At 35.2% G+C, this 22,603-nt stretch overlaps 1 protein-coding gene across 1 annotated transcript in view; it reads right to left on the bottom strand.

Annotated features, from left to right (window-relative positions):
• The window catches only part of CCDC73 (coiled-coil domain containing 73), a 153,701-nt gene that overhangs the window by 4,824 nt on the left and 126,274 nt on the right, over positions 1 to 22,603 (bottom strand). Inside the window, exons 14-18 of the mRNA XM_028166209.2 lie at positions 19,184 to 19,294; positions 14,664 to 14,798; positions 6,230 to 6,407; positions 3,633 to 5,138; positions 444 to 577 (exon numbers count right to left, since the gene is read on the bottom strand). Coding sequence (XP_028022010.2) covers positions 444 to 577; positions 3,633 to 5,138; positions 6,230 to 6,407; positions 14,664 to 14,798; positions 19,184 to 19,294 — 2,064 coding nt within the window. The remainder of the gene's footprint in view (positions 1 to 443; positions 578 to 3,632; positions 5,139 to 6,229; positions 6,408 to 14,663; positions 14,799 to 19,183; positions 19,295 to 22,603) is intronic.

The raw sequence follows: 22,603 nt of genomic DNA, 5'->3' as shown, positions 1-22,603 counted from the left end.
ATAGTCAGTTTCCCAAAATAATATAAATTAACTTAAGCACTATTAAAAACAACTGAACTCTATTGATTAGATTATTTAAGGCATCTTTTATTAAAATTTTAAATGCTCAAATGAGTGAACTATTTTTTTTAATAGTTTAAATAAATAAATGCTCAAATGCCACTATTCCTAAACTTAGGTGACTAAAAAATATAAGTACATAATACACTACCTCACACTCTCCTTCCCAAAACAGGCTGGATTATATCTATTTGATTTATACACTGTGACTTTTTCCTGCTGTTTTCCATCAAACTTAATTGTGAAAAATGGTGCCATGTTGCCCTCTTGATACTATTTTGAAGATCAGTTAGGTCTTAAAGCATCCAGATGCACACAGTTCTACACATATCTGTAGAATTAGCTCACTAAGGTCTGCTCCGCAATATTTTTAATTGACTTACATGTTCTGTGGGAAAAGAAGAATCACAAAAAGTCTTTGCAATTGCATTCCTCTCTTCACTGGGCTCTCCCCTGGGATCTGGATGGATACTCGAGTTATTCAAAATGTCAGCAACTCTGTTAATGCTGGTAGTATCTGGTTGACAAAGAGGAAATGACAACTGAGTTTTATTCTCCAGGCACTCATTTTAGTGACTAAACTTGTTTTTCTCTGATCCTATGCTTTGTATTTAAAAAGTAACAATTTCTATTTTCTTCTCACTTTGAACACTTGTTTCCATAGACTTTGCTCTTACATTAGGCATTTCATTTCAGAAAACAATTTTTTTATTGCTACTTTCTAAAACCTGCTGATTTCACATTAAAATTAGTGACATGGTATAAATATCTTCTAAAGCAATATAACATACCTTAAAATGTTACCCTTATTCCCCTGGTTACTGCACTGCCTGCACATATATTTATATAGTGAACATCTTACCAATTCAAAGGGAAAAGTCTGAACCAACTGAAAGATTTGTAAAATATATTTAAAAAGAAATTGGCCATCATAAAAAATCCAACAAAGGGCTGTCTAGTAGGGAGTCATTGGGCTTTAATAAATAGATAACAATGATTTAGAGAAACATGTAAGGTTAAAAGATATTTAGGAGTATCTTTTATAAGTTTGAGTATTTTACAAGTTGAATTTCTATAGAATTTTAGTCATCTCTCCTTCCAGCCTAATTTATATCATTGAGATTTAATTTAGAAGAAAGGACTTGTGAGAAAACGGTAAATGTTAGACCAGTCCATTGACTAACAGCATTAAACTAACCGCAGCATTTGACACACAAAATTAATGGAATCTGAACTTTAATACATTTTATTATATTAGGAAAATTACAGTTTGTGAAGTGAGATTTTACAGTGTTTTGGTGTTTTCTATTTCCCCCTATATTACTTCTCCATTCATGCCAGTAAACAAGATATACTTATTTTGCTTTTAATTCCCACATTTTCTTTTTAAAATTTTCTCAATTTCCTTTTTAAAAGAAGCCTGTTAAGTCAGAAGGCCATGCAAAGCTTTCCTTGTAATCCATATTTCTTCACTGGGTCTAAACGCATATTGTTAAACAGGCAAAGTTCCCGTAAAATCTAAGACTGTCTTCGACAACCTTGACAACTTTGAGATTGCTATTAGCAAAATAAACATATTTTTATCATGATCATACTTCTTAAATAGTTATTTTTAAGTAACATTTATACAGCACCTATATATGTTATGTAGTATATCTCTATGTTAAAATATCTTCAATATTAAAATTTTCAAATACACAAAAGTGAAGAGTATGAACGTCAATGTACTCATCACCCACCTTCAGTACTTCAATATTAAGTCACGTATTTCATCCATTTACCTCTCTCCCTAATTTTTTTTTAATTCTGGAGGATTAAAAAAAAAAAATTGTTTTATAATCTTTTGTTTCTGATTATTTTAAGAATGATCTAAGTTTTTGGAACACTGCAATCCATTTAAGATTCTTTTGTTATAACTTCCCAAGTTTCCTACACTTTGGTTGTTTTTTTTTTAACATTTTTATTGGAGTATAATTGCTTTACATTGTTGTGTTAGTTGCTGCTGTTTAACAAAGTGTATCTGCTATACGTATACATATATCCCCATATCCCCTCCCTCTTATGCCTCCCTCCCACCCTCCCTATCCCGCCCCTCTAGGTGGACACAAAGCACCGAGCTGATCTTCCTATGCTATGCGGCTGCTTCCCACTAGCTATCTGTTTTACATTTGGTAGTGTATATATGTCCATGCCATGCTCTCACTTCGTCCCAGCTTACCCTTACCCCTCCCCGTGTCCTTAAGTCCATTATCTACATCTGCATCTTTATTCCTGTCCTGCCCCTAGGTTCTTCAGAACTTTTGTGTTTTTTTTTTAGATTCCATATATATGTGTTAGCATATGGTATTTGTTTTTCTCTTTCTGACTTACTTCACTCTGTATGACTGACTCTAGGTCCATCCACCTCACTACAAATAACAATTTCGTTTCTTTTTATGAATGAGTAATATTCCATTGTATATATGTGCCACATCTTCTTTATTCATTCATCTGTCGATGGACACTTAGGTTGCTTCCATGTCCTGGCTATTGTAAATAGTGCTGCAATGAACATTGTGGTACATGACTCTTTTTGAATTATGGTTTTCTCAGGGTATATGCCCAGTAGTGGGACTGCTGGGTCGTATGGTAGTTCTATTTTTAGTTTTTTAAGGAACCGCCATACTGTTCTCCATAGTGGCTGTATCAATTTACACTCCCACCAACAGTGCAAGAGAGCTCCCTTTTCCTGGAGGATTTTTAAAGCAAAACTTGCACATTGTTATTTCATGTGGTGGTTTGAAAGAGTAAAGCAGTCTCTACTATCTGAAGTATTTAATATTTGAATGTATTAATACAGGCATATAATTATTAAGGGATTCAATTTAAAGTGTTTCAAACAATGATAAATATCAATGATATGAAAGGTATTAATGTTACACCTCACTATTACTTGCAAAATAAAAGAACAAAGCTAGATTTGTGGTGCTGGTGAAGGGACAGATAAAAATAGAAAAATTAAGGAAAGAGGGAAAAAATTGGGAGAAGAAAGTGACAATATAGGAGAGAAACTAAAACATAGTTCTGAGAGAAGGAAGTTTGTTTTTTTTTGTATGTTTTTTGTTTTTTGTGTTTTTTTAGTATAGAAAGAAAAGGAGTAAACATAACACTGGCAGAAGCCGTATCAACAACTTCACTGCATTTGCTCTAGAAAGTAAAAAAAGAGACTTGGATTAGGTAGATGTTCCTAATTTAAAATTAATGACCCAGACTTGTGGTTGTTTTTGCTATTTTCAGTTCTTTGATAATGAAAGGATTTTTTTTTTTAATTTCCAAAATGCAATTGACCTCTGTACATGTTGATAATACTGGCTCAGATTTAGGTGAAAATAAGTCCACTTCTATTTAAATAAAACGTTTCCTACTTTTACATATATATCAATACATATAGGGAGTCTTTTAGGTTTAGGCAAAAAAAATATATAGTACTATAAATAAATTTTCATTTTAAACAATCTGGAAATTTTTTACCAAGAATAATAAGTAGAAATACAAATTCTAAAGGAATTAAAACATAACCGTTATTTTCTTACCTGGTCCACTATCCTTCCTGTCATCATCCACACCAACATTTTTACAAGGTGCCAACGAAACCATCTTTTTGTTTTCTAATAGACCTATTGGTCTCTTCTTCAGCGACAAAGGAATGCTAGATGTTGAAGTGCTCACTATTTGACTTTCAATTTGATTTACTTTTGGCCAGGAACTGGGGTCTAAAAAATTCACATATACTAGAGTTTTCTCAGTTTTTTTATCTGAAGTTGAAAGATCAAAGGCTGACCTTCCACTTCTGTTTACTAAATCTCCAGATGGCTTTATGTGAAGTGAACATGATTCTTCCAGCTGTCCTTCACTGTAAATTTTTCCTGAAACAATGTCATTTAATGACTCTATTTTCTCTGTACTATTTAACAATGTATGCCGTCTTTCATTAGGGAAGGGGTCATTTTTTTTTACTTCAGTTATCTGATTCTCATCAATCTGACTCCCTTTACTGGAAAATGGTATTTCTGTGGAAGTTTTCACATGAATAGCAGTTTTCATATCTTTGGCTTGTGAAGCATCTATATTTTCATTGTTAATCTGAAGATGGGAAACAGTCACATTGTTTTCTAGATACCCCAAACAGTTCTTAACTTGACTGTTATGCATATCATTCACATTTTTCCTATATGTAGTTCTTTTCGCAGGGCTTGAGTTGGGTGTCACCAACATAGGCATAATATTAACAGTTTTATCTGAATTCTTTAAAAGTACATTCAAATTGTCACTGAAAATAGCAGAAGAAATGGGGTGGTTGATTGCTATATCACAGGGAATAGTTAGTTCAGGGTGCTCTGAAGTATCATCACCAACTTGCTGAAAATCTGAAATTTCTTTAAATGGCAATATGCTACATTCACTTTTTTTATTTAACAGTTGTATTTGTCTTATTTTACATTGTTTATCATCTAACATAACATTACTTGAATCCGGTAAACTATATTTCTGACACTGGACAGGATTCCTTTTTACACCTAGAGATGAATCCAAATCTGCTTTGGTTTGGCAACTATTTGTAATTTCCTTCTCCGTGTCATTTTCTTGAGTCCCTGGAAGCAATGTGAATTGTTGTTTGAATGGTTCATCTTCAGAAACATCTTTTTTATGATCTGTATTGCAAGCCATCTCATCTAAAATACTGTTAAATGATGTTCTGTTATTTTCAACCCCCAGGTGTACATCTGCATGGTGATGATCTAATCCTTCAGTTCTTTCTAGATGTATCTTTTCTCTTTCTATTGATATATCTGCCACTAAAAAAGAAATATTTGGTGATTTAAATTCTGTACACCCATTATCTTTTTCCAAATCCACCTTGTCTTGTATTTCTGTAGTAACCACTTTTGTAAAGTCAGTAACATCCAAGGTTTGTCCTTGACTAATTAATTCTTTTTCTATGCCGAGGGTTTTGCTTAGGGAGATTTCACTTTGATTTTCATTCTCAGGTACAATAGTATTAATTTTCTTCTTGGGGCTTTTTTCAAAAAGTTGTAAGTCTGTTATAATGAGAACACAGTAAATTTTTGGGTTATACACAAAAGCCTGCTTTTATAAGATGCATGTTAACTATTTTTATAAAAACATATTTAGCTTTAAATATTTCACTGGCAAGCTATTACACAAACATAATGACACCAATTTTATGTAAATATTGAGTTCCCTTTAATAAACATGCTAAAATGTTTGGCTCTAGTCACATTAAATTTTTATTTCATAACAGCGAAAGTATTTTTGGTTTAAAAAAGTAAGTTGAGGGCATTACAAAATGGTTATTTCTATAGTCTGTTGCTTCCTTTTGGGCATATGGTACAATTCCATATAAACACACAGCTGATTAGATAAAAATTAATTTACTCTAACGGTCATATTGTAATTTCTCTTACTATCTAGATGCAGAAATTGCTAGCTGGTTTCTTCAAGACTAATAATCATCACTTTTTTACTCGCTACCTTGTAAATATTTTTAAAATTTGGAATACTTTTGGGCAAAATATATAGAATATCTACTTAAGATATTAATTTTGTTCGTCTGGGTTTTAACCATAGATTTCAAATTTTCAGTATAGTTACAATAATCTGGACTACAAATTTAGGGCATGAAGGGTCTTTTTAATCCAATCATTCTCTCTACAACATCTCCACCAAGTGGTTGTTCAGCCTAGGTTTGAACAACCTTCAAACTACCTTCTTTAAACCACTCTTTTTCAATATGGACGAATTAGTCAATTTTTCAATGGTTACAAAAAGGTCATTTGAACTAAGAAAAGTGCTCTGGAGTCTGGTCATCAAAAGGTTATTGGTAGCTCATTCTTGGCAAATCAGTGAAGGCAGAAACCAGAATGCAAAAAGCCAATGAGTAAGTGATGAGAAGGGAAAGCAAAAATGTATTTTTCCCCCAAATATTGACTTTATTGAAGAATAGCTCAAAAGACATACAAGTACTTTTGTTAAGACACATACAAATGGAAAAGTATTTCTCCAATTATACTACTAGGTCCTCAAAGCAAAGACTGTAATTGATATTCCCCTAAAATGATCAATATTAAAATTAGAAAATATCAATATAACCTTAGGTTACCTTCATTACCTATAATGATTTCTTCTATAAATGGGGCTTCTTTCTTTTCCTCCTTTTCTCTGTATTCAGTGTCTAAACAACAACTCTCAGTATTTTCTTCCCTTACTTCTTGCCTGGAATCATATTTCTGTATGATGGTGTTTTCTGATTTTTCCACTGACATTTCAGTATTTACTTCTGGAAGGTTCTAGTGTAAAATGGAAAAGATTCCTTTAATGTAAAAACAGATTGTTAAAAAGTATAAAACATTTGAACAAACTTTGCTAATGAAAGTGGAATCTATATTTCATTTCAACCATCCAGCAATTTCTATTTGAAAGCCAAATGATTTTTTGACTAAATTTAATATATTGTTCTTTGTAACAAGATCACTGTAAGTTCATTTTGTATAGTCTATCATATTTAAATAAAATGGAGAGTCTTAGATGTTTTCAAACATGCATTCCACATTATTATATAATACCACATATTAAGAACCACTCATTTATTAAAAGCAAAGTAGTCATGGCAGGCAAATTGTTTTGAGTGTTTGGTATTTTTATGTATCTTTAAAATAGTGAATCAATTCAACATCTTTTTATTCCCCCTAAATACTGAGCACATATTACATGGAAGCACTGCACTAGGCTTTGGGATACAATGATGAACAAAATATAGTCCCTATCCTCAAAAAACTTATGGTCCACTGGGGAAGATAGTAAAAGAAATGACATGCAATTTTAATATAGATGGGGATAAGGAGGCACTCCAGGGAGAACAAATGGCATTCACAGATATTAAAAGCAAACAAAATTATAGTCTTTTCATGTAGTTTTACTTCGTGGAACTACTTGGGATTTACTTCAGCTTGAGCTTAGATGCTGGGAGAAGAATGGAGAGAAATGAGGCTTGAACTAGGCCTAGGTCGTTAAGGGCCCAATATAGCATACTAAGGAGTTCCAACTCTACCAGGAAGTCAATGAGAAGTCACTGAAGGATTTAGACAAGGTGATTAATATGAGCTGATTGGAAAGACCATTCTGGCTGCAGTAAAAAGAATGGATTAGAGTAATGTTTTCCAAACTTCACTGTTTAAAACCTGCAATAAGAAATAAATACGTTTTACAACACAATGAGCATACCAAGTAACACCAACTCAATGAGATACATTCTAATGTTTTCTATATTACATTATTTTATTTCATTTTTAAAAGAATGCCAGTCACGAAACCACCAGACTGATTTCCATGTACCACTAATAGGCTGCACTTAGAAGTCTGAAAAACACTGAATTAAAGGGAAACAACATGAGGCAGAGAGATGCATCATAAGAATGCCACAGTAGTCCAGGTGATATCAGCAAAGATGAAAAGCCTGAATAGATTCATGAATTATTTATTAAGCTAATATCAACTGTTGAATGACTGGCTATGAAAACTGAGAGGAGAGTCAAGACTAATATGCAGAGTTTGGATTAGGTACCTAGGTGACTGGTGGGTGTTATTTACTGAGCTAGAAAACAGGAGTAGGAGGTTTAGAGAAAAATATCACGAGTTCATTTTAAATCTCTTGATGGGACTTCCCTGGAGGCAGAGTGGTTAAGAATCTGTCTGCCAATGCAGGGGACACGGGTTTGATCCCTGGTCCGGGAAGATCCCACATGCCACGGAGCAACTGAGCCTGTGCACCACAACTACTGAGCCTGCGCTCTAGAGCCCGTGAGCCACAAACTACTGAGCCCTGGTGCCACAATTACTGAAGCCCGTGCCCCTAGGACCCATGCTCTGCAACGAGAGAAGCCACCACAATGAGAAGCCCGCACATTGCAAGGCGGAGTAGCCCCTGCTCGATGTAACTAGAGAAAAGCCTGTGTGCAGCATCGAAGACCGAACACAGCCAAAAAATAATAAAAAATTTTTTTTAAAAATCTCTTGAGTTTGAAGAGTTAGTAAGACGAAAAGGTGGGAGATGTCTAATGAACATTTAGATGTATAGAACTGGAACTTATACGAGAAAATTGACCTGGAAATGTAGACTTGAAAATCCCTGGCAGATAGAGGGCAGCTGAAGACATACAAGTTGGTAAGACTGATTAAGAGTATATTTTAAGAAGAAAGAGAATAAAGAATAAAATGCTAATGAAAATCCCCAAGGGAGAGGCAGGGGAAGGGAAACTTGCAAAGGAGAAGTTTGCAAAGGAGATGGAGAAAAATAGTATGGTGGTTACCAGGAGTTTTGGAGTTGGATAAGTATAGGTTCAAATCCTGTTTCAGTACCTATTAACTGTGAAATCCTAGAAGGATACTTATAGAGTTGACCCTTGAACCATGGCTTTGAACCACACAGGTCCAATTATACACAGGTTTTCTTCTATAGTAAATACTACAGCACTACACATCTGCAGTTGGTTGAATCTGTGGATGCTGAACCATCGATACGGAGGAACTGTGTATATGAAGGGCCAACTATAAGTTATACACAGATGTTTGACTGCTCCAAGGGTTGGTGCTCCTAACCCCAGAGTTGTTCCGGGGTCAACCATTTTAAGAGTTATCCATCGCTGTATAACAAATACCTCAAATTTGGTAGTTTATAACAGCAAACACCTATTATCCCATAGTTCTGATGGGTCAGGAACTTAGGAATGGCTTGGCTTGATGGTTCTGACCCGGGTCTCTCATGACGGTCTAGTCAAGCTGTCTGTTGTCTGAAACTTTAAGTGGAGCTGGAGGTTCTATTTCTAAGAAGGCTCACTCCCATGGCTAGCAGCTGTGGGGGCTGTCGGGTGGAGGAGTGCCTCAGTTCTCTTTTATGTGGCCTTTCAACCTCCAGAGCCCCTCTTCACTACGTGGCCTCTCTGGCAGGATAGCTGGGACTTCTTTACATGGCTCAGAGAGAAAGAAAGAGAGAGAGAGAGGCGGAGAGACAGACACAGACTGAGAGACAGAGAGCGTGTTCACCCACGCTCTCACAGAAACCACAGTCTTCTTGTAACTTAATCTCAGAAGTATTGTAACATTGCATCACTTCTGCTATAGTCTATTAACTAGAAGCAAGTTACTAAATCCAACTCACACTCAATGGAGGGTATTACAAAAGAACATGAACACCAGAAGGTGGGAATCACTTGGTGCCACTCCTCAGTATATACCTTCCAAAAATTAAAAGCAGATTAAAACAGATAGTTGTATGCCAATGTTCACAACAGCACAACAGCCAAAAGGTAAAAGCCCAAGCGTCCATCAACAGAAGAATGGGGCTTCCCTGGTGGTGCAGTGGTTAAGAATCTGCCTGCCAATGCAGGGGACACGGGTTTGAGCCCTGGTCCGGGAATATCCCACCTGCCACGGAGCAACTAAGCCCATGCACCGCAACTACTGAGCCTGTGCTCTAGAGCCCACGAGCTACAACTACTGAGCCCGCGCACCACAACTACTAAAGCCTGCGTGCCTAGAGCCTGTGCTCTGCAACAAGAGAAGACACCACAATGAGAAGCCCGCACACCGCAACAAAGAGTAGCCCCTGCTCACCGTAACTAGAGAAAGCCCGCACGTAGCAATGAAGACCCAACACAGCCAAAAATAAATAAATAAAATAAATAAATTTATTTAAAAAAAAAACAAAATAGAAGAATGGACACACAAAATGTGGTGTATCCATACAGTGGAATATTATTCTGCCATAAAAAGGAACCAAGTGCTACAACATTGGTGAACTCTGAAAACATCATCTAAATGAAATAAGCCAGACAAAGAGGACAAATATTGTACAATTCTATTTATATAAAAAATATAGAATAGACAAATTCATAGAGTCAGAAAGTAGATTAGAGGTTACCTGGGGAGAAGGGAAAATCAGAAGTTACTGATTTATGGTTACACCATTTCTGTCTGGGATGATGCAAGTTTTGGAAATAGATAGTGGTGATGACTGCAAAACACTGTAGTTGTAATTAATGCCACTGAATTATAATTAGTACAACTGAATTGTAATTTTAAGTTTAATCACTTAAAAATGGCAAATTTTATGTTGTATGTTTTTAACCACAATAAAAGAAATTTCTAAATAAAAGTGGTCTATAAAACATCAGAGAAAGTATGATTTATTTTAGTTTTTAAAAAGTGCATGTATATGAATACCTATGTGTATCTGTTTCTATCCAAACACACGCATAGAAAAACTCTGGAAGTCATATACCATAATTTTAACAATCACTATTTCTGGATGGTGGTGTTATGGGTGATCTTCACTTTCTTATTTTAAAGTGTCTATATTGTCTACATTTCTTTTTTTTTTTTTTTTTTTTTAAAGTTTTACTTGATTTTATTTATTTATTTATTTATTTATTTATTTTTGGCTGTGTTGGGTCTTCGGTTCGTGCGAGGGCTTTCTCCAGTTGCGGCAAGCGGGGGCCACTCTTCATCGCGGTGCGGGGACCGCTCTTCATCGCGGTGTGCGGGCCTCTCCCTATCGCGGCCCCTCCCGTCGCGGGGCACAGGCTCCAGACGCGCAGGCTCAGCAATTGTGGCTCACGGGCCCAGCCGCTCCGCGGCATGTGGGATCCTCCCAGACCAGGGCTCGAACCCGTGTCCCCTGCATTAGCAGGCAGACTCTCAACCACTGCGCCACCAGGGAAGCCCCTGTCTACATTTCTTAAACTAAAAACATGATTTATAATCTGATTGAATAAGTTATTTTCAGTATGAAAGTGAATGAATGCTGATCAATTTTTTATGAATGCAAGTCTATATTCATTTCTATAATCAATCAGATGTTGTAAGAATTACTTGTTATTTATAGCTCTCAAGCTATGTTATAGCTATGAATATTAAAATGACAATTAATATCTCTGGACTGGACTATTGCAGTATTCTCCAAGTTGGAATCCATGCCTTTAGTTTTGTCCCACTGTCTACCCACATCATCACCAAAATGATGTTTCAAAAAAAGTAATCTAAGCACTTTACTCCTTGTTTAAAAGCCCCCAAATGGTAGTGTCAAGAACAAATTTCTATGAATGGACTATATAGCCCTCTACAGTCAGTCTTCTGCCTATCTTTTCAACCTCTTATTCTGCTACTTACTGCACTGCTAGTATCCTATACTGCAGCCTTGCTAACCAACATCTAGTTTACATATTGAATAACAATATTTCACTTCTATGATTCTTTGCTCACTTTACTCCATCTAATTTAAATCTCTATCTGAAAAATTCTTAGTTATTTTTAACAACTCAGCTCAAAAATGTCTTGCTGTGTGAGGTCTACCCCTCAAACACAAGCAAGGTGAAAAAAGTATATAAAACAAACACTAATCATAAAAGATGGAACAGCTATATTAATATCAGACAAAATAATATTACTAGGATAGGGATGGACATTTCATAATGATAAAAAGGTCAATTAATCAGGAAGTCATAATAATTATAACTGTGTATACACCTAATAACAGGGCTTAAACACACATGAAGCAAAAACTGACAGAACTGAAAAGAGAAATATAAATTCACAGTTATAATTAAAGATTTCCCACTAATTGATAGAACAAGTACACAAAAAAATCAGTAAGGATAGAGAAGACTTGAACATTATCAACCAAACTGACCTGACATTTATAAAACATTCCACCAATCAACAACAGAATACACATTCTTTTCAAGGGTACATGAAATATTTGCCAAGATAGACAATATACTTGGCAAAAAAACAAGTCTTAATATATTTCTTTCTTTTTTTTTTTTTAAGTCTTTATTGAATTTGTTACAATATTGCTTCTGTTTTATGTTTTGGTTTTTTGGCCGCGAGGCATGTGGGATCTTAGCTCCCCAACCAGGGATCGAACCCGCACCCTCTGCATTGGAAGGTGAAGTCTTAACCGCTGGACTGCCAGGGAAGTCCCCTTAATATATTTAAAATGGTAAAAGTCTTACTTAAATTTGAAGTCATTAACAGAAATATATTTGGAAAATTCTCAAATATTTGGAAACTAAACAGCATGGTTATAGGTCAGACTCATATTCACGGGTCAAGGAAGAGCTCACAAGAGAAATTTTAAAATATGTTCAACTGAATAAGAATGAAAACACAACACATCAGAATTTGTAGAATGAAGCTAAAGCAGTGATTAGTGGAAAATTAATAGCTTTAAATGCTTATATTAGAAAAGAAAAAAGGCCAATAACCAATATATTGACAAGTTAGATGAAAAGAACAAGTTCCTTGAAAGAGAAAAATTAGCAAAATGGACTGTGCTGGAGTTCGCCAAGTCCACCCCCAGGTTTGGTGATTTGCTATGAAGACTCATACGACTCAATATACAGTTGTACTCCTGACTAAGATTTATAACCGCAAAGAATACAAAGCAATTCAGCAAAGGGAAAAGGCACAAGAGGTGAAGTCTGGAGGAAACCATGTACAAACCTCTTTCAAGAGTCTTCTAGTGGAGTCACATAGGACATGCTTAATTCCCACAGCAATGAATTGTGATCACAAATGTAAATTGTTGTCTACCAGAAAGCTCATTAGAGACTCAGTGCCCAAAGTTTTTTGGTTGCTGGTCACTCTCTGCCTAGCATGTGCCAAAACTCCTGACTCCCAGAAAGAAAGCAGATGTTCAAAGTAAACTACTTAATAGTTTAGGCCCAGTGAGCCATTCCTGTCTGTTAGGAAGTGGTGGGAACCTTCCCCAAATCCAAATTTCCAGGTATCAGTCAAGAGCCAAACTTACAAGCAGGTCTTTCAGAGGCCTTTCACAGGCCTGCTATGTCAACTATTTTCTGCACACTGACATAAAAAGAAATTGAGACTCTGAATAGCCCTATAAATAATTTAAAAACTAAATTTGTTATTAAAAATATTCCCACAAAGAAAAAGCCTAGATAGCTTCACCAATGAATTTTATATAATATTTAGTAAGTAACACCAGTTCTACACAATACTCTTTCAGGAGGAAAGAACACATTCCAACTCAATTTATGTGGCCAGTATTACTCTGATACAAAAAACAGACCAAAAGAATGCAAAGAAAAAACAAAACCTACATATCAATATTCCTCATCAATTCAAAACCCTTAACATAGCATTAGCAAATCAAATCTAGCCATATATAAAAAGGATAACACATATCCCAGGAATGCAAGGTAAATTTAGAATTAATTAATGTAATTAATTGGTTAATACTGACACATTAACAGAATAAAGAAAATAAATGATCTCAATAGATACCATAAAAGCACTTGACAAACTTTAATACCCACTCATGATAAAAATTCATTCATGATAAAAACTCAGCAAACTAGGAATAGAAGGAAACTTCCTCAACCTGACAAAGAGCATATACAAAAAAATCTATGGCTAACATAATATGAAATGATGAAAGATTAAATACTCTCCATCTAAGATGAGAAGTAAGGCAAGCATGTCAACGCTTACAACTTTTATTTAACACTGTACTAAAGAGTCCTAGCTAGGGCAATAAGTTGAGGAAAAAATAAAATGTATACAGAGCAGAAAAAGAAGTAAAATTTGTCTGCCTTAAATTCTCAGATGACATAATCAGACACATAGAAAAGTCCAAAGTCCAACCAAAAAAAACCTACTATAATAAGTTAATTAAAAAGGTAAAAGGAAAAAAAAAAGGGAAAAGTATACAAGGTCAATGTACAAAAATCAATTTTAATTCTATATACTAGCAAGAAACAATTAGAAAAATTAATTTTTAAAATACTATTTCCAGTAAGAGCCCAAAACATGAAATATTCTGGGATAAATTTAACAAAATACTTGCAAGACCTATGCAATGAAAACTACAAAACATTTCTGAAGGATATTAAAGAATATCTAAATAAATGTAAAGATATATACCATGTTCATGAATTGTATGTTAAGATGTCAATTCTTTGCAAATTAATCTATACATTCAACACAATCCAAGTCCAAATCCCAGAGACTTTTTCTTTTAGAAACTGACAAACTGATTCCAAAAGTTATATGGAAATGCAAAGGACTTAGAATAGCCAAAACAATTTTGGAAAAGAACAACAAAATTGAAGGACCTATACTACCACATTTTAATACTTCTTATAAAGTTACACTAATAAAGAAAGTGTTATATTGGCTTAAAGATGGACATAAAATCAAAGGAATATAATAGAGGGTGCAGAAGTAGACCCACATATATTTATTTGGTTAACTGATTTTCAAAGAAAAGTGCCAAGGCACAATGGGAGAAAATATTGTCTATTCCACAAAGGTATGTGCTAGAACTGAAAATTCATGTCCAAAAAAATGACCCTTGATCCTTATGTCATATTGTACATAAAAATTAACTAAAAATGTATTACAGACTATACGCTTATACTAATTTTTAAAAGTTGAGAAATGGAAAATATGAAGCATGGAGAAAATCATCAGTGATGGTTCTAATTTCTTTAAGAGCTTATACCCCCAACATACTTGAATTTTACCTGAAACTTCTTGTCTTCCTCAAACTTTTTCTGATCGCATAATTCTTCATAATGTTCTTGTAACTTAGTATGAGTTTCTTTAAGTGATGATAACTCATTTTTAATCTCATTAATTTCTCCATTAAGTTCTTCAACCTAATATAACATTTAACCAAAATGAACACGTATATAAATTTATTTTGTATAAAAATACTTTATTAACACAAGTCTTTGGAAATAGTAAAAAATGAAAACATTCCCGAAGTAATGACTAATATTAAAAGCTACCATTTGTTGAATTGTGCTGAGTACTTAATAAATATAATTTTGTAGTCATAAAAATCCTATGAGGTATTTTTAGTCTCCAGTTTACAGGTGACAAATGTGAGGCTCACAGACGTTAAGTAACTTGCCCAAGATCAGGTAGATATAAAGTGGTAGTCAAGATTCAAATCCAAGGCTAAGTCTAGGTGTTGTGCTTTCAAGTACTACATTAAACTACCTCTTGTTACAAATGAAAAATTAATTTATTTTTAATCATAAAAATTCTATGAAAGTTACCACTTCATTGCTTTCTTAAAGTTTTATTTTCTTGTTGCAAATTAGATATACAGATTTTAACTCAATTAGATGAAGAATACTGAGCACTAAGCAGTACAACAGAAACTGACTCTTCAGCCTAATACTTACATCTACACACTGGGCTTTTACTGGCTATAAAATTTCGTAATCTTTTTCTTGGGGGGGTTCTCCTTCATAGGAACCTCAAATGTAAGACAAAGTAAGTTCCATTGAAGAGAAAAATACCTTTTTGTCATAAAATATTACTAAAGTGTCTCTTAATTTCAAACTACCAAAAATTCCACAAGTGCTCTCTACCCCATCCTCTCCTGTCTCCCCCTCCTCCTCTTTTTTAAAGATTTTTTTGATGTGGACCATTTTTAAAGTCTTTATTGAATTTGTTACAATATTGCTTCTGTTTTATGTTTTGGTTTTTTTTGGCCGTGAGGCATGTGGGATCTTAGCTCCCTGACCAGATATTGAACTCGCACCCCTGCATTGGAAGGCGAAGTCTTAACCACTAGACGGTCAGGGAAGTCACTCCTGTCTCCCTTAGAGCTTAGCTCTAGCAAAGATCTCTTCTCTCCTGCCTGGTCTCAATCTTTCCCACTATACCAGCATGTTTTCAGCCCACAAATATGCTCTTGTCACGTTCCTAACTTTTTTCTCCTTGACTCAATTACTCTCTCTCTCTTACTTCTTAAAATAAAGTCCACTCTTGCTACTTTCAAATTCTAATCTCTCACCACTCCTTAACAACCGACTTCTGCCCTCATTGTTCTACTGATTATTTTTCTCAGCTATCACCTGCAAATTAGCCAAAGGACTTGTTCCAAGTTTCACACCATTTAACAGCACTGTAGCTCGACTATGCTGACTACTTATTCTTGAAATAGCCTCCTTTCTTCATTTTCATGGTACTACTCTCTCTTTATCCTTCTACCTTTCTCACCATTCTTATCAGGCTCCCTCTCCCCTCCTGCCCCAATATACACACACTAACCACTCGCAAAATGTTGGTGTTCCCCAAGGCTCTTTCTTCTTTAGCCTTCTCTTCAAGTCTACCACTCCTTCCACAGATGATCTTATCATACCCTCAAATTTCACCTTTATGCTAATAAGTCTTAAATCTATATCCCATCTCCCAACCTCTCTCCTAAGATTAGATTCATGTCTCCAAATGCATGATATACATTTCAAGTCAGATGTCCTGCAGTCACCATAAATTCATCAGTTCCCAAATTAAACTCATTTTCATCCACCAAATGTGCTTCTCCTTTCACATTCCTTATGTCAATTAGTGACATTATTATTCTGCTCATTATATTAATCTCAGAATCATAGTTTACTCCTTTTCCTTCTAAAATCCATTACACATAAAATGTCACTAATCCTGCTAATTCTACCTCCAAAATGCTTCCTGTATCTATCCCTCTTCTCTGTTCTCACTACTGTTGCCCTTATTTACACCCTCATAGGCTCGTGGTTAGATTATTTGCAACATTCTACTTATTAATCTCTTTCCATAACGCCATTCTCCATACTGTTGCAAGGGTTATTTTTCTAAAATGCAGATTTATGTCACTTTTCTGCTTTAAAAATCTCAATGGCTTCCCATTACTTATAAAATTCAACTTCCTTAGTAAAGAACTCTTCAGAAGGTGATCTCAACCTAATTTCCACTGTCACATTCTAGAAACATTCTAGAATGTTTCTGTTGATGAATAGATGACTATTCATCATCCTTGAGAATGCAGTTTCATGCCTCCATCATTTTTCCCTTTCTTAAATGGAATGCCAACAGAGTGGAATGGGAAGTATAGGAAGTAGGCACCTTCTGCCTGGTGAAACCCTATTCATCTTTCAAGACCAAATTCTAGTGTCATCTTTTCTCTAAAACTTTCTCCAACCTAGTTAAACAATATGATTTATTTTGTGTTTTCACAGTAATTTGTTAATACTAATGTTAACACTACTAAAAACACTCAACACTATTGTGGTTAACTTAATAATTACCTGTCTTTTGAGAGTGTGAGCTCTTTAATAATCTTTGTATTTTAGGCATCTTTGAAAATCCAGCACCTAGAATAGTGCCTAACACATAACAGATGCTCAACATATGTTGTGAATTGAATTCCTTTTGTGATTCCCCCTTTCCCTAAATAATTTCTAAACATCCCCATTTATTATCTTTTTATCTGTATACAACCATTGGCTGTATAACTAGCCAAATAAAAACAGATACACATACCATGTTCTTTAAGACATTTCAATGAGTTTTAAATATATTATCTAGTAATATTCACTGTTTAATTTGTACAGTGTTTTCACTGTTTATTTTTTTTAAACAGCAGTATATATGATTTCATCTTATTTTTGTCAGTATCTTTTAATGATTTTTAAAAACCCATCTTGATCCGATCTCAGTAGCAACACTATAATTGTCCTTCACTCAAGAATGGTGAAAAACTTATATCGAGATAGAAATACAATTAAAGAGTAGATCTGACCTCCCATTCAAGAAAACTCCTATAGAAACAAAGCAGCTTTTTAGAAATTTACCTATGTTCTGTTTAGTATTAAATCATATGGAAGTGAAATGATTGTAGATGCTAAAAATCCTAAGACAAAACCAATTTTATCCAAATTACAGACTGTGGCCTCACCAGTGAAGCTGAATGCTTATTTTCTTAATTCAATTGACTCTTTTTTCTTGGGGGAGGGACATACTTGAAATATCATTAGGAAAAATAAATGCTTAATTTTCTTTTATCTCAACTAATTATTTTTGGTGTGGTTGGCATATTCAAGTTTATATTCTCTTTTTACTTCATAGTTTTCCTTATCCTGACCGTACTATTTCCATGATCTTTTAAGCCTTAGAAATGAGAAGGAAGTGTTGGGATGCAAGATAGATTAGCTGAAGCTAAAATGAAAATTACTATGCTTGTTGCTTAATGACAAACTTTACCTCTTTAGGGGCCATTAAGCATTTTATAGTATTCTGATACAATTAATTACAAAATATTTTTTGAGAATTAGGTAATGCTTATCAAATTCATCAGTGAAAATTTGATCTCTTCAAAATACAGATTAAGAGAACATGTTAGCTGCAAATGGATCAAAAAATCAAGAATTACTTACATAACAATTTATATCAAACAAAATCATCTACAGAATAGTATGCAGATATATATTATTATAAAATATATTAGTATAGTATTAGAATTATATAATTAGTATAATAGTTTAAAATATAATCTTACTTACCCAAAATATAGCTTTCATAAACTCTTAAATAATTACCTTCTATTTTTTTTTAGTTCTTTGAAAAGAATTGAAGGCAATAAAAATAGATAATAAAGTAGAGTAATCGATTTGGGGGTTCACCAGTCTTAAAAGTGAACCTTATATTTCACAACTTTAATTTACATCACTTTACACTTTTATTATCTACTTCACTGAAATTAAAATTTAATGTAAAATAAAGAGTTGTGCTTTAAGGAAATAGTCATGTTTATAACATAACAATTCTCATGATAAAATGTTAATACTATAGAATCCAACTACTGTATATATGTTCTAAACATGGCTTTAATACAAGTCAACAAAACTGCTGAGGAAAGCTAAAGAGATCAGCTAACAATAAGACCTATATAATTCTTTATTATAATCATTTACTAAAACACTATCATTGGTTTTGTGAAAAGGAAAATTAATTTTTATTTGTCACATATGAAAAGTCATACAAAATATACACACAGACATATATGTATGGTTTTTCATGCACGAAAGCATTACAGAAAATTTTATTAAATTTAGCTTTAAAAACATTCACTTCTTGGAAATATAAGTGCAAGAAGACAATGTGTCTGACTTTATTCCTATATTATTTTTGCAATATTTTCTTAGCATTTAATAGTTATTTTAAATGTCTACTACTTAAAATATTTTAATATTTTACTATTTAATAAACCTACATGCTTTTTCCAAGTTTCTAGTGCTTTCTCATGCTTGTTTTGAAGACTAAGGAACTTTTCTTCATTTTCTTTCACCTTCTCCCTTTGCAGTTCATTATCTCTTTCAAGGGTCTGCAATAAAATTAATTATCCAAAAAATAATCAATACCACATTAATGAATTTTGATGTGTTTTATGTTGCTTGGACCTTTGCTTCTAACATGCTGAAAGTGCCATACAGATCAGTGATAATGTGCTACCTCAACAATAATTTTCATAAATTAACAGAAAGGTGCTTATAGTTTAGTTAACAGGAAATAGGGGGAGGTTATGAAAAAGAAATGGCTATAAAAGGGTATAAAAACATTGCCATTATTCAGTTTCACTGCATAAGTTTTAATGTACTGAAAAAGTAATATAAACTACAGCACTGAAAAATATGAAATGTAGCACGATCCAGCCTAACCCTACTAAAAATTTTTATCTACCACAGAACGCATTTTCCACATCTGTTTATTTCAGAAATTAATTGGCTAGAAAACTCTTAAATACAATTTAAATTTTTAATTTCAAATTAACACTTTTTTAGTAGAACTTCAATATTTACTATATTAACTTATAACTTCATAAATTAACATATTATATAATCACCACCACAGTCCCCTCTCCTGTTCCCAAAAAACCTTTAAAGAGTAAAAATACTACTGTTTTCTAAGACAAGGGTTTAAAAGCGATTAAATCAGTGTCACCAATATTAGGTTTCTTCAGTGTCTGCTGATAATCCAAGTAAACTTCTGTAAACGGACAAATAGTAAGAACTCTCCCTACATGTCTAATATATCTGAAATTTTTATGTTCATTTGTTTATCGTTATTAAAGCTAAGTACATTCAGGGTAAACATCCAAGCCACACAAAGGATAGAAAGAAAAGGCAAAGTTTTCCTCTACTGTTTTTCCAGCTCTCCTCCCCAGAGGTAACCACTCTAGTAGTTTCTTGTGTATCCTTCCAGAAATTATCTATAAGCATACAAGTACATAAAATATATCTTTTTAAATAGAGATGAAACCACATAATACATACCATGTTGTTCTGCAATCTGCTTTTCTAAAAATATGAATAATGTATCTTGCTTAATTTCCATATCATTATATATAGATCTATCTCATTTTAAAGGCTTCATAGGCCTAGGGGACTTTCAAGATGGCAGAAGAATAAGACGTGGAGATCACCTTCCTCCCTACAAATACATCAAAAATACACCTACAGAACAGATCCTGCAGAACACCTACTGAATGCTGGCAGAAGACCTCAGACTTCCCCAAAAGGCAAGAAACTCCCCACGTACCTGGGTAGGGCAAAAGGAAAAAGAAAAAACAGAGACTAAAGAATAGGGACGGGACGTGCACCTCTGGGAGGGAGCTGTGAAGGAGGAAAAGTTTCCACACACTAGGAAGCCCCTTCACTGGCAGAGACGGGGCAAGAGGGGGAGTGGTGGCGGAGGCGGGAAGCTTCAGAGCCACGGAGGGGAGCGCAGCAACAGGGGTGCAGAGGGCAAAGTGGAGAGATTCCCGCACAGAGGATCAGTGCACTCACCAGCCCAAGAGGCTTGTCTGCTCACCCGCTGGGGCAGGTGGGGGCTGGGAGCTCAGATCCCAGGGAGAGGACAGGGGTTGGCTGCGTGAACACAACCTGAAGGGGGCTAGTGCGCCACAGCTAGCTGGGAGGGAATCCGGGAAAAAGTCTGGAGCTGCTGAAGAGACAAGAGACCGTTGTTTTGGGGTGCACGAGGAGAGGGGATTCAGAGCACCACCTAAACGAGCTCCAGAGACGGGCGCGAGCCACAGCTATCAGCACAGACACCAGAGACCGGCATGAAACAATAAGACTGCTGCTGCAGCTACCAAGAAGCCTGTGTGCAAGCACAGGTCACTATCCACACCTCCCCTCCCAGGAGTCTGTGCAGCCCGCCACTGCCAGGGTCCCGTGATCCAGGGACAACTTCCCCAGGAGAACGCATGGCACGCCTCAGGCTGGTGCAACGTCACGCCAGCCTCTGTCACCACAGGCTCACCCGGAATTCCATACCCCTCCCTCCCTCCGGTCTGAGGGACCCACAGCCCCCTAATCAGCTGCTACTTTAACCCCGTCCTGTCTGGGCTGGGAACAGATGCCCTCAGTCAACCTACATGCAGAGGTGGGGCCAAATCCAAAGCTGAACCCCAGGAGCTGTGCAAACAAAGAAGAGAAAGGGGAATCTCTCCCAGCAGCCTCAGGAGCAGCGGATAAAATCTCCACAATCAAACTGATGTGCCCTGCATCTGTGGAATACCTGAATTGACAACGAATCATCCCAAAATTGAATCAGTGGACATTGGGAGGAACTGTAGACTTGGGGTTTGCTTTCTGCATCTAATTTGTTTCTGGTTTATGTTTACCTTAGCTTAGTACTTAGAGCTTATTATCATTGGTAGATTTGTTAATTGATCTGGTTGCTCTCTTCCTTTTATATATTTTTTTTTCTCTTTTTTTCCTTTTTCTCTTTTTAAAGTGTGTATGTGTATGCTTCTTTGTGTAATTTTGTCTGTAGAGCTTTGCTTTTACCATTCGTCCTAGGGCTCTGTCTGTCTGTTTTTCTTTCTTTCTTTCTTTTTTTTTTTTAGTATTGTTTCTAGCTCTTGTTATCATTGGTGGATTTCGTTTTTGGTTTGGTTGCTCTCTTCTATCTTTCTTTCTTTTAAATTTATTTATTTTTAATATTTTTTTATTTTTTATTTTAATAATTTTATTTTATTATTATTTTCTTTCTTTCTTTCTTTCTTTCTTTTTTTCCTCACTTTTCTTCTGAGCGCTGTGGCTGACAGGGTCTTGGTGCTCCAGCTGGGTGTCAGGTCTGAGTCTCTGAGGTGGGAGAGCCAAGTTCAGGACATTGGTCCACCAGAGACCTCTCAGCCCCACATAATATCAAATAGCGAAAACTCTCCCAGAGATCTCCATCTCAACGCTAAGACCCAGCTCCACTCAAGGACCAGCAAGCTACAGAGAGGCTGCATAAAATCATAATAAGTTCACAGACACCCCAAAACACACCACCGGATGCGGTCCTGCCAACCAGAAAGACAAGATCCAGCTTCATCTACCAGAACACAGGCGTCAGTACCCTCCACCAGGAAGCCTACACAACCCACTGAACGAACCATACCCACTGGGGGCAGACACCAATAACAATGGGAACTACGAACCTGCAGCCTGCGAAATGGAGACCCCAAACACAGTAAGTTAAGCAAAATAAGAAGACAAAGAAATACACAGCAGATGAAGGAGCAAGGTAAACACCCACCAGACCAAACAAATGAAGAGGAAATAGGCAGTCTACCTGAAAAAGAATTCAGAGTAATGATAGTAAAGATGATCCAAAATCTTGGAAACAGAATGGAGAAAAT

This window comes from Balaenoptera acutorostrata, chromosome 9 (genome assembly GCF_949987535.1).
Source record: "Balaenoptera acutorostrata chromosome 9, mBalAcu1.1, whole genome shotgun sequence".
In the NCBI taxonomy this organism is placed as follows: domain Eukaryota; kingdom Metazoa; phylum Chordata; class Mammalia; order Artiodactyla; family Balaenopteridae; genus Balaenoptera; species Balaenoptera acutorostrata.
This window is presented reverse-complemented; position numbering and strand designations above follow the sequence as displayed.